The sequence below is a fragment of the Pristis pectinata genome, chromosome 3, assembly GCF_009764475.1.
Source record: "Pristis pectinata isolate sPriPec2 chromosome 3, sPriPec2.1.pri, whole genome shotgun sequence".
Lineage (NCBI taxonomy): Eukaryota > Metazoa > Chordata > Chondrichthyes > Rhinopristiformes > Pristidae > Pristis > Pristis pectinata.
The window spans coordinates 90,193,396-90,207,412 of NC_067407.1; the positions used below are offsets into that span (position 1 = coordinate 90,193,396).

At 38.0% G+C, this 14,017-nt stretch overlaps 1 protein-coding gene across 1 annotated transcript in view; it reads left to right on the plus strand.

Moving 5' to 3' along the window:
- Window positions 1-14,017, plus strand: part of LOC127567988 (ADP-ribose glycohydrolase MACROD2-like) — an 874,651-nt gene that overhangs the window by 660,128 nt on the left and 200,506 nt on the right. Inside the window, exon 10 of the mRNA XM_052011231.1 lies at window positions 2,630-2,703. Coding sequence (XP_051867191.1) covers window positions 2,630-2,703 — 74 coding nt within the window. The remainder of the gene's footprint in view (window positions 1-2,629; window positions 2,704-14,017) is intronic.

Genomic DNA, 14,017 nt, shown 5'->3' on the forward strand with positions numbered 1-14,017 from the left:
GAGACAAAACTGGTAATAACAGCAGTTAATTACATGTAATGTTTAAATTGGTTTGATACAGCAAGTTTGAGGATGGACTCAGATTTAATAATAAAATCTATCACCTAATTTTTGCTGCTAAAGATTGGGAAAAATATTAGAAAATGAGGCAGTGAAAGAGAATTATAGATGTGTGTTCTTTTATCCAATGTAGAATAAACTGTATGCATTAGTTTTTGTGTTCCAAAAATTTTCATGGACTTATAATTTCCTTAAATATATTGCAAATGATTACATAGCTTCATCACATGGACTTAAAGAGAAAGTCCCCCTGCCTCAGTGCCTCCTTTATTTCTTCTTTAAAATATGGGAAATTGTTGATAGTTTGAATTAACCATTAAATTACTTTATTCACAAAGCAGTTTACCTGGCCAGCAGGCATGTTTAGTTGCTTTCTTTCAAATAGCTACCTTTGGTTCTTTCTGTCCCCTAACAGTTGTTGCATGACAGCCGCAGCTGATCACCTGAAACATTCCTTAAAGAGATAACAGCATGAGAGGAACGATTATTGTCCACAGGCTAAATTGACATATGAGTCATATATTACAGTACTGTGACCTTCTCAAGAACAATGGTAAATGAGAAATAAATGCCTTTATCATAGAATAAATATTTTTAGCCTTGAATTTTTGCAGTGAACATTGAGCAACCGGCATTGATGTTCATCTCGCTGACAGCTGTTCCCAGTATTTGTGAGTTTTAGAGTGCACACTTGCTCTCACCAGATATCTGATCTTCATGTCTTTACAATACATGTGTGACTTGGAGGCTCTTCAACCAGCAGCCTCTGATACATGCAGAGTTCAAATCAGGAAATAAAAATGATATTTAATTAATAAATTAAAAATAAAATGAAGATTGAGGAAGATGGGTAAAAAGAGATTGATAAAAGAAACATAAAATGTTAAAAAAGACGTGTATATTTTTTTCAAATACTCAACACAAATACACATCTGAGAAAGTGAGATTCCAGAAAGGTAAAATTAAATTTTCAACACCAGAAAATTTGTTTGGCAATGATTAAGAATTATCAGGTTTGAAAAATTCACTTACTTCTGGCTTTTTCTGCTGTTATTGGTAGGGAACCAGTGGGCAGATATCCCGCTGGTAATTACATTGAATTCATTGCCGATTGTCTTGGCGGAGCTCTTGATAAAGCAGTGTAACAGGGACTGCAAAATCCAGATTTTTCAATTTAATTGCACCATAGCTGATTGTTATTCTCATTACAAAATCTGCACCAAAATCATCAAATTGCATGCATTTCCTCATAAGAATCTAAAATGAAAATAAATCCATGTCCATACTTAAAATGGTTCAGGTAAACTTTTTCACAGTGTAGGTATGCCTGCCTGCTGGTGGAGATGCTGCAATATTTCCATTTGAGGCCATTATTATCTTAATGAGTTTGCTTTATAAACATAGACATAGAAGCTTGTTATGGAAAGGTTAGCAAGAAAGTGCATGCAATAACCCTGTAACCCTGTTGTCTTTGTTTATTAATCAAGTGTTGTGTGCTATTTGGTCTCTGTTTCTCAGAGGTATTTTGTTGGAATTGATTATTGTATCAATTTCCCAGTTCCAGTGGAAATTGCTATATTCTCAAAACTGAATGAATGATTCAAAAACTCTTCAATCCATGGAATGTGTTGCCTTCCTTTTTTTTCCTAAATAGCCACCTTGGCCCTGCCTTAGTGTTATGATAAAATTGCCTGCAGTTAAACTGGAATTGAGCACTTTTGAATGCTTAAAATGGCAACATTACCAGTGCCCAGGAAGTTCCAATGTTTTGTAGAACTGAATGAGTTGAAGATGACTCCCTTGTCTGCTCTTTGGTGCCTCCTTGAGACCACTGCCGCATGGACTACCTGCCTTTGAGAATCACAAGTGTTGGGAATGCTGAAATTATAATTAAGGGATTTAGTCAATGTGGAGGCAGAGATTAAGCACCTTGTAACTGGAGATATTGATTTCCATCGACCTGTGAAGCACAATCCACTGCTTGAATGTAAAAAAAATTGGCATTCTCAGTTTCCTCTCCAAGAGAACAGTGATTTCATTATAAACGCATGTTTAAACCTGTTTTAGTCACATGTTAGGTGAATTGATTTTTTTTGTTATAAACAATTTCAATAGTCGCAGCTTTTTCATAAGTCACAATAGTTAATTGGCATGCCTTGTGGTGTTTTATGATAAAATAAGTCCAAATTGTTGGTGAAAATGCTGTCGGGGAAACTATTGGTTCTTTGAATATTAGTATTGTGCCATATAAAAATTAACCATACAAAATAAATTAATTTTATGAACCAGAATTAGTCGGGTGATTATATATTTGAAGTTTCTGCTGCTTTTGTGATACCACTGCTCAGGACAACATGTTGAGATTTCTCTCTTTCCCTCCCTTTTCAACCTATGGCCCTTCACCACCCCTGGAATTAGCAACTTCATTGGATTTGCATTTATATAAAATACTATGTTAAGTAACTGGTTGTTGAAAACTTAAAAACTGAATCACAGACAATTAATTACTACTTTCTTTCAGTGAATACTTAAGAAAAAGACAAAGATGATGATTTTGTTTGTCTTTTAGGTTTTCCACAAGAGGATGCAGCTGAAATTGCGGTGTCAACTATTAAAGAATGGCTAGTTGACAAACAAGGTCTGGTATGTAATCTGTTTGCTACTTTGGAACTTTGATCAGTGAAGCATCAAACTACTAAAATCATGGATCATTTATTTTGTGAATTGAATCTTTATATTCTGCGAACCCAGAATGATAACTGAGCTTGAAATCTCTGTGGTCATTTTTGGTAAAAAAAAGTTATCAAGTAGACTCTCAAGTGATGATGTTGCTGTGGATTTCAGCTGCCAGATTCAGAAATTGGCAGCCGTACCTGGAAAGTACAATCTACCCTGAAGTCCTTCTTGTCTGTACATTGACCTTATTTATCACCAGTTGATAACGTGGCTTCTTAGGGAACAGTATCAGAACAAGTTGCCTCTTTTGCATGTAACTCAAGGTGATCATATACATTTTTTTTAACCAGTAACTGAATTAATTGTCGACTTTTGCTCAGTGGGATTGTATATTGAGCAAGACATTATCAAGTGGTAGGGAGTATAATCCTGTTGCTTTCTATTTATGTGAAAAATTTAGTAGTAGTTTGAGTATTACCATAGTGATTTGAAGTCCCCACCGATTCTGATTAACAGTGAGCCTCTGGAGAAAGAGACAGCATGAGCATCTTGAATCTCTTGATGATAGTGTGCTGGTAATTTAAAAATAAGGATAAGCAGAGAACAGTTTGAAATCTCTCTGCAAGATAAAAATGCACTATGAAAAATCATCTTTATTTATTCATCTGTTAACCTAGGCCAGGCACTTAGGAGCCAGCTGAGAGGATGATTGGTGGCAGTGAACAATCAACAGTGTCAGTAGTGCCATTCCATAGGCAGTTGCTCCAGGTCATTTAAATCATTGGAAGCACTGTCAATTATTGCACCTGTCTGATGGAATAACCAATTCCTCTCTGCAATATTCTGTTAACCTGGGTAATTTATCAGATGAAAAATACCAGAATCTGGAATCTGCTTTATTAGTTGACAATGTCAAAACTTAATAAGGGTCTCAAAACAGGCAACCCCACGTTACAGTAGTTCCAGTAACGGAAATTTGTCCTTGTGGAGTTCACACATCACTACCAAAAAATCTGAGATAAGAAATAAAAACTCTCCCTCACGGAATTTATGTACTAATTTATTATCAATTTGTATTTCTTGATGCATGCACAGATGACATGGCTTTCCATTACCGAAAATCGCAATACTGTCAGTTTTCTAGGAGTGCAACTACCACCTCCACCCCCCCACCCCGTAATGCAGGAGTCGCCTGTATAAATGTGTTTGATACAATGGCAAAGCCACAGTGTGTGGTCTAGCTTTGTTGTGACTATCGACAGTTACAGTCTGAAGACACATTGGCAATGGGAAGATTTTCAATATTATATATAACAGAACAGTGTGCCAGGAAAAGAAAGGAATGTATTTGGATTTAATACATTTGAATATTGTTATTATCAGTATCACTGCATATCTTAAACATATTGCCAAGAATGTACAAACTGCATAATGGATACTTGAACTGCATTTAATTAGAATCAAATTTTTATGCTAGTTTTTACAATTCCAAAATAAATTTAATTTCAAGATACTACTGTACCTGCAAGGTTGCATTTTCAATTCAGGCCCACCCTAATTTATTGCAAATCCTTAACAATTAGGTGGCTCGGTTTAATTTAGATTGATTGTTAATTCTAGTAAATCTTAATCACCAGCCTACAGATAAATGATTTAGGTAACATGTTGCCAAAAGTTTGATTTACTGCCATTTATTTCAGTTGTAACTTACTGTATAAAAGATTGTCCCCTGAGCACACCTGTGGATTTTTCCCCACCTTTTTGATAACCTTTGGTTGCTCCAGAAATGCTTCCATAGTACCTAATGAGGTTATCTTTCCTTGCTGTTAGTTGAAAATGACCAAAGTAAACACAGTGTTATTTTTATTTATTCTATAAACTTCTAAAGACACACACATTTATTGATATGCACTATGGAATTCCAGTGCAGTGGAAGACCGGAGTCTTTAGAAACAGCTGGTGAAATGTAGGTTGACTGAGGCAATCTACTAACCACTGTGTGACAGGGAACTAAACATTTAGCCGTGCCAAAGTGAAAGATGAACTTCTTCAATTATGATCTGTAATAGAGGATAGAATTCCTTTCATTCTGGCAACAGTGAACTTGTGTTGACAGACCAAATCATGATTTCTGCACTTGAGGTTGAATTGGATTCATTCGTTGCATTCAGTAATGAAATTACATTGTATTTCTTAGTTTTGCGAGTTTGTGAATCAAATAATGCTTCTAGCTTTGTATCTTGCTGCAGGTGCACTGTACGTACTGGATTCTAGTATGACTGAAGTTGAATCAGACTCGTTTGTGTTCTCTGTTAGTGAAATTTAATCAGTGCTTGTATTTCACACTCAGCTGTGCTCTCAATAATGTAATCCTGCATTAGATCGGTCCCTATGCATTGCAGTGGGACTTAGGGATATCCTGAGGATGTGAAAGATGCAATTTAAATGCAAAACTTCCTTTTGCCACTGGAAGAAAAGCATGCTATTCATTTTTCTGCCAGGGGCCCTTAGATGCTTGTGGATTTTAGGGCAGAGACTTGCTCTAATCCCTTATCTGATGCAGTGGGTGTTAATCTGAACAGAGACTCCATGATATATGAACAAGACAGCCATCAAGCAGTCAGACAAAAGAGACATGCAGTTCAAACCAGGAAGCAGGAAGCATAAAGCACAATGCAAAAATTAAATTTAAATAAAGTGCAGCAAATAAAATTGGAAATGCAGAGATTGACAGCAGAGGAGAGAAAGGGAAAATTATTTACCTTTCCTCTTTATTTTATCCTTCAGTAATTCTAGTCTTTCCCACCTTTTACAAGGCCTGGGACTTTTTTTCTCTTATTAACCTTCTCTTGCAAATTGCATGGCTGTTAAACATGGGCAAGTTGTACTTAAACTTGAACATACATTTAAGATTGATGCTTCACTATACCATTGTCAGAGGTGCGTGTTGAAAATGTTAGGTCACATTCTTCCTCTCTGTGTCCTTTCCGACACATTACACAGAACCAATATCACCAAAAAACAGATATTCTGTTATCCCAATGGTATTTATGAGATATCACTGTGCATGATTTGGGTGTGTTATTTGATGACAGTAACTACGAAAGTTATTGATAGAGAAGTGTTTTTAGGTGCCATTATAGAAAATGCTGCTTAAATGTAATTTTATCCTTTGTTTGACTGTTGGTCATTGTGTTGGTTTCCAGTTGGCATGTGTTCTCCTCGTAACATATAAATCCATTGCCTTTTGGATGAAAAACCGATGGTTCAAGAGCTAGAAGCACCTAAAGTTCAATCATTCAACACAACTGGACATGCCACATGCATCCCTCAGTTTTATACTAGGCCAGCACTGGAACAGCAACCTCTTTCATTTGAGTGCTATTGACATTGACCTTGTGCCTATGAGTGTTTTTCTTCACATGATTAATCAAAGTCTTTTAGCTACTTTAAGGTTATTAATTCATACTTAATGTTCTTTAAAATTATATTTATTGGTTATATTTTAACTTATATATGTTTTCAATAATTTAAATGTTTTAACTGTGTCATTGTTAAATGTGCCTATTGGGCACAACTAAAAATAGTTGAAAAGCAAACCCGTAATTATTGATGTGCCGTCAGGGTATCCCGGGGACAGGACCTCTAGATAAGGCACCTGAGGCTTATGTGCCTCTTTGGAATCAGCTCCTCCATGCCTGTTGGGCTCACCCCTCTGTGTCCGGAGAAAGTAGGTACAAGTTGGTGTGGAGTCTGGACAGTGGAGCAGATCCAGTATGAGTTAGACCAATAGTGCAATCTCCAAACATGATCGCAAAAAGACTTGTCCATTCATTTCCATTCTGGTTGGGTACAATGATGTCATTATAGGCTGTCCTTAATGATGGACCTGTAAAGAATATTAACAAACCTGAGGCTTTTGGGAAAAGGTGAGGCCTTTGAATAAAAATGTGAGAGAAAGCACACAAAGGCACAAGTTCAATGTTTTATTATGGTTAATTATATTCATTTTTTCTGTTTAAAATGCTATTTTCAAAGTTGCAATATTTTAAGACCTAAAAGGAGAGAAAAGGACATTGAAAAGATTCAAGGGACAAACTAACATGCATGAATGACTTGACTTCATATTTTTTATTGTCCATTTGTTTTTGATATTAATAGTTAGAATTCTGACTGGAAATTTATGAGTATGAAGCTCAAGAAATATCACTTGTAAGTATACTACAGAAATCTGCTTGAGTTAGTTTAAGGGATAAGATGCTTGTTGCAGAGTTTGTGGTTACTATTGGAAATGTGTGCAGCCATCTAAAATAGATACCACTTGAAATCATTCTTTTATACTTACTATCAACAAATGTCTTTTTAGATTGTGGGAATTTAACTGTGCATTCCAGGTTCAGTTGGATTACTGCATTTAATTATCTATAAACTCATTGTAACTTTGCGGATAAAGTGTTCCACCTGGTTTATATTTGTAGGTTTAAATTTTTTGAAAGACACGATTAACAAATATAGAACATTTACACATATGTAAAACCATATGAATGATGCGTTTTTTTTTGCATTATGGTGTTGGTACCTTGTAGTGATCATGCTTCTTCCTAATTCTGGCTCTCAGCCATCCTATCATGTTTTTGGTATATATCTCTAAACAAGTCATGCTCGTCAGATTTGTCAGTGTCTCCTAGTCTGCACAAAAGCAAATAACAACTGCTAATGTGCATCTATAGCTATCTAAATTTTGACCATCTCTGCCAACAGTGGCCTGAATCATAAATTCAATGTCATTAACTAAAGGAAAGAAGCTGGATTTGTTATTAATCATTCTGATTAATTGCATGTGAATCTAACGTTCATGCAGAACCAGAGCAATTTAAAATCATTTGAACCCAGTGCCATGAATGAAGAATTTGCGCTGGTCATTCATGCACAGTAAAATTATGTTAAATAGTGTATGTTGACAACTCAATTTATAATTGTTGATTTGAAATTTAACCATTTTGAAGGAAATTGATGTATATAATTCAGAATGCAGCATTGAGCCTATTTAAATTACTGAAGGATTTGGGGCAGTTGGAAAGAATTATACTCCATTATTTAACATTGACCTTTTGTATAAGCACAGATGAATTATGTGAACGATTTATCTTTCCAAACAGGAGTTCTATATTGATGGAACTAAATCTCATCTTTTGTCTTGTACTGCCATAATAGATTGCCAGAAAGAGTGTATCTGCATCTAGTTATGAATTAAATAATTTTTTTAGCTCCATATCCTGAAGTCTTATACAAATTTACAGGACCTTGGATGTCCATTCCTTTTTAAGTTATAGAACAAGCTGACGTTTTTTTCAAGGATTCTTAAGATGTAGAGCATTGCTTCAGAATATAGACCTATGCTCTATTATCATCTCTGCCAGGACTTATCCTTAACTGGACCAGAAAGTTGTACAGCATTGGAACAGGAAGAGGCAATTCAGACATTGAGATTGTTTCACCATTCAATGAGATAATGCCTGCCCTGTATCCAAACTCAAAGTACTTGACTTAGCTTCTTCTCCCTTAATAATGTTGTCTAGCAAAAGTCTGTTAATCGCTGAATAAAAATAGACAGATTTATTAGTCTTTGGGAATGGACACTGGGGCAGTGTGCAACGATTGCTTAACGATTTCACTACAGTTTTAAAGGCAGCCAATGTACTGTACCAGTGAGGAATACTCAATATGTGTGCTAATTTGGGTAAACTGTAGCATCGCTGGTGCAGCTATAGCCATTTTCTCTAAACTGCAATTTTATTTTCAGAAACAAATTAACTTTAAGAATGCCAGTAATATCCTTTACAACATAGAGTGTAAAATGCCACATATTGGCACCTTGTCATCTGGCCTTTGCATGCAAAAGTAGTGATGCATCCCCCTCAGGTACAATTTTCATTTGTCTGATACAACATGATATCAAAAGCCCGCAACAATAACTTGTACTTATTAACTGCCTCTGGATATTGCAGAGTGTTTGGCAGCAAGTGAACCACTTCTGAAGGGGAGTACCTGTAATGCAAAGAATAAGGCAGCCAATTTGCACACACCAAGCTCTAATTGATCTATTTTAGTGATTTTTCATTGAGTATTACCTATTTGCCTGGGAACAGGGATAACTCTGTTCTCATATAAAATTGCACCTTGGGGTCTCCAACGTCCACCTGAGATTTGATAGGGTCTTAGTTTAGCATTTCGTCTATGATATTATATATTGGGCAGAGCAATATTCCTCCAATATTGCTTTGATACTGGAGTGTATCCTGTGTGGGGTTTAAACCTCTAACTTTCTGGCTCAAAGGTGAGAGTGGTACTCACTGAGCAGTGGAATTGCTTCCCTACATTTTTAGAACATTGCTATCACATTTCCCACAAATCTTGCACAAAACCTAGGCTTACATATCATCACAGAATAGCCCATACAAGATACAAGCCATAAGATATGGGTCTCAGAGAGTAAGATCATATTACTTCATTCTAGAACCAGTGCAAAGAAGTCCCATCTGTTGATGTGATATTAGTCTGCAATCAACAGATATCCCATCTGGTGGTGCTATCCTAAATTGGCATAAATATATATCCCATCTGCTTCTGTGGTACTAAATTGAAATAAACACTTACTCCACCTGCTATTACAGTATTTAACTGCTATAAATGTTTACTCCATCTTCCCCTCTGGAATAGAGTGTGAATGTGTCCGATACAATGGTTTGACCTTCTCAGTGCATGTTGCCAAGTTGTGAATTGTTAAAAGATGTAGAGTGTAAATAGCCTGTCCATCTCACTCCCAAAGCACTGCAATATTATTTGTCACTCCTCTGATCTATGTCAGTCTGCCTATGGGTGCCTTAGGGCACATGTGTTACATCTGTCCCATGTCTGCAATGGAGAAAAATAAATGGGGCTGTTTCTCCTGAGTGAAATTTAAAAAAAACTGCAGATGCTGGAAATCTAAAATAAAGATAGTAAATGCTAGAAATACTCAGCAGGTCAGCAGCATCTATGGGAAAGACACTTTGTTTAATCTGAAAGATTCACTTTATTTCTCTTCCCACGGATGTAGCCTGACTTTTTGCTACTGATTTTGTTTATTGAGCCCAGGTATTTGTAGCTGTTTCATTCTTGGCACAAGCAGAAAGTGTATGTGCATTTATGTTAGAATTTCACTCTCACAAATATGTATCAATTTATGTGCATAGATATATAGAGAGGCAATTGGCGGGGTCTGTTCCAGTGTTTATCTCATCCCCTTTAAGCACGCTACACTCCTCACACAATCCACTGTTCTGCTCAACCACTGCCCAATTCAGGTTGACTGCCCTTATGTGGTTCCACTCTAATCTTTCTAACCCCAGCAATAATTTCTCTTCCTGCTCCTCATCATCACTCGTGAGTTTCCTGTCCCTGCCCCATCCTTTTACTCACCTACTTGCTGATTCTTGGTGATATAATTGGCATAGGTTCAGTTTCTACTTTTACAACATCCAGTTCTCCAGTCTTCTACTAACCTTTAATCTCTCCACTACTTGATGTTGTCATATTGCTTGTCTGATACCAAGTCACGAAGAGTTACAATTATCTCCAGTAAAACACTGAAGACAGCTATCAACATCTCCTTATATTTCTTTCTCAGGTCCGTATTTTGCTTCACCTTAAGCGGATCCATAATTAGTCCCTTAATCACTCCCTGCAAGGACATATCCTCCATTCTAACTGCTCTTTAAATTCTTTATTGGAGTTGTTAATGACTGTCATACTTTTTACCCCTAGGTTTGGACTGGCCACAAATCGAAGCGACTTTTCCTTATGCATCCAATTGAACCTCTTCATATTTTTAAAAACCTCCATTGGTTCACACCATAGTATTTTCCACTGTAGAGTTATAGAGATATAGGGCACGGAAACAGGCCCTTCGGCCCCATTTGTTCATGCTGACCAAGTTGCCTATCTGAACTAGTCCCATTTGCCTGTGATTGGCCCATATCCCTCTAAACCTCTCCTGTCCATGGATCTGATCAAAAGACTTCTAAATGTCATAATTCTACCTACCTCCACCACTTCCACGAGCAGCTCATTCCACATAACCACCACCCTCCATGTGAAAAAGTTTTGCCCCTTAGGTCCCTTTTAAATCTTTCCCCTCTCACTTTAAATCTATGCCCTCTAGTTTTGGACTCCCCTACCCTGGAGAAAACACTTTGGCTATTCACCTTAACTATGCCCCTCATGATTTTATAAACCTCTATAAGGTCACCCTTCAGCCTCCTACACTTGAGGAAAAAAAGTCCCAGCCTATCCAGCCTCCCCTTATAACTCAAGTCCTCCACTCCCAGTAACATCCTCATAAATCTCTTTTGCACTTTCTCCAACTTAATGATGGCTTCCCAATAGCAGGGTGAACAGAACTATACTCAATACTCCAAATGTGGTCTTACTAACATCTTGTACAGCTGTAACTTGACGTCCCGACTCCTGTACTCAGTATTCTGACCAATGAGGCAAGCATGCCAGATGCCTTCCTCAGCATCTGTGTCACCACTTTCAAGGAACTATGTATCTGCACCCCTAGGTTTCTCTGTTCTACAACACTTCACAGGGCCCCTGCCATTTACTGTGCAAGTCCTGTCCTGATTTGTCTTCCCAAAATGCAACACCATAGAACCATAGAACACTACAGCACAGAAAACAGGCCATTCGGCCCTTCTAGTCTGTGCCGAAACGGTATTGCGCTAGTCCCATTTACCTGCACCCAATCCATAACACTCCAGACCTCTCCCGTCCATGTATCTATCCAACTTATTCTTAAAACTCAAGAGTGAGCCCGCGTTCACTACATCAGATGGCAGCCCATTCCACACTCCCACCACTCTTTGAGTGAAGAAGGTCCCCCTAATGTTCCCCCTAAACTTTTCCCCTTTCACCCTAAAGCCATGTCCTCTCGTACTTATCTGTCCTAATCTAGGTGGAAAGAGCCTACTTGCATTAACTCTGTCTATACCCCTCATAATTTTGTGAACCTCTATCAAATCTCCCCTCATTCTTCTGCATTCCAAGGAATAAAGTCCTAACCTGTTCAGTCTTTCCCTGTAACTCAACTCCTGAAGACCCAGCAACATTCTAGTAAATCTCCTCTGCACTCTTTCAATCTTACAAATATCCTTCCTATAGTTAGGTGACCAGAACTGCACACAATACTCCAAATTTGGCCTCACCAATGTCTTATACAACCTCACCATAACATCCCAACTCCTATATTCAATACTTTGATTTAAGAATGCCAGGATGCCAAAAGCCTTCTTTACAACCTTGTCTACCTGCGATGCCACTTTCAGGGAATTATGTATCTGAACTCCCAGATCCCTTTGTTCCTCTGCACTCCTCAGTGCTCCACCACTTACTGTGTATGTCTTACCTTGATTTGTCCTTCCAAAATGCAACACCTCACGCTTGTCTGCATTAAATTCCATCTGCCATTTTCTGGCCCATTCTTCCAGTTGGTTCAGATCCCTCTGCAAGCTTTGAAAGCCTTCCTTGCTGTCCACTATGCCTCCAATCTTAGTATCATCAGCAAACTTGCTGATCCAATTTACCACGTTATCATCTAGATCATTGATATAGACAACAAACAACAGTGGCCCCAGCACAGATCCCTGAGGCACACCACTAGTCACAGGCCTCCAGTCTGAGAAACAATCATCCACTTCCACTCTCTGTCTTCTCCCACACAGCCAATTTCGAATCCAGTTTACAACCTTTCCATGGATACCTAGTGTCTGAACCTTCTGAACTAACCTCCCACGTGGGACCTTGTCAAAGGCCTTACTAAAGTCCATGTAGACAACATCCACAGCCTTTCCTTCATCTACTTTCTTGGTAACCTCCTTGAAAAACTCTACAAGATTCGTTAAACATGATCTACCACGCACAAAGCCATGCTGACTATCCCTAATCAGCCCTTGGCTATCCAAATACTTGTATATCTGATCTCTCAGAACACCTTCCAATAATTTACCCACTACTGATGTCAGGCTCACTGGCCTGTAATTACCTGGTTTACTTTTAGATCCTTTTTTAAACAATGGAACTACATGAGCTACCCTCCAGTCCTCCAGCACTGCACCCGTGGCTAAGGACATTTTAAATATATCTGCCAGGGCCCCTGCAATTTCTACACTAGTCTCTCTCAATGTCCGAGGAAATATTTTATCAGGCCCGGGAGATTTATCTACCTTTATTCACTAAAGCAGCAAGCACCTCCTCCTCTTTAATCTCTATATGTTCCATGACACTATTGCTTGTTTCCCTTCCTTCCATATCCACTATGCCAGTTTCCTGTGTAAATACTGATGCAAAAAAACTGTTTAAGATCTCCCCCATCTCCTGAGGCTCCACACATAGACGACCACTCTGATCTTCTAGGGGACCAATTTTGTCTCTTACTATCCTTCTACTCTTCATATACTTGTAGAACCCCTTCGGGTTTACCTTCACATTATCTGCCAAAGCAACCTCATGTCTTCTTTTTGCCTTCCTGATTTCCTTTTATAGTATTTTCTTACTTTTTCTATACTCTTCAAGTACCTCATTTGTTCCCAATTGCCTATACCTGCTAGACACCTCTCTCTTTTTCTTAACCAGATTGCCAATATCCCTTGAAAACCAAGGTTCCCTATGCTTGTTAACTTTGCCTTTAATCCTGGCAGGAACATGCAAACTCTGCACTCTCAAAATTTCGCCTTTGAAGGCCTTCCGCTTACTGAGCACATCTTTGCTAGAAAACAACTTATCCCAATCCACTTTTCCTAGGTCCTTTCTCATTTCCACAAAGTTGGCCTTTCTCTAATTTAGAACCTCAACTTGAGGACCAGATCTGTCCTTATCCATAGTTAACTTGAAACTAATGACATTATGGTCACTGGACCCAAAATGCTCACCTACACATACTTCTGTCACCTGACCTGTCTGGTTCCCTAATAGGAGATCAAGATTTGCATTCTCTCTCGTTGGTACCTCTATATATTGACTTACCTTGTCATTCCTTGGCCCACAGGCCCATTTGATCAGATCCCGTTGTAATCTTAGATAACCTGATTCAGTGTCCACTTATATCACCAATTTTGGTGTCACCTGCAAACTTACTAACCATGCTACTTACATTCTCATCCAAATCGTTAATTTCAATGACAACAGTGGACCTTTTAAACCTATGCCCTCTAGTTTTGGACTCAGCACCAATCCCAACAGA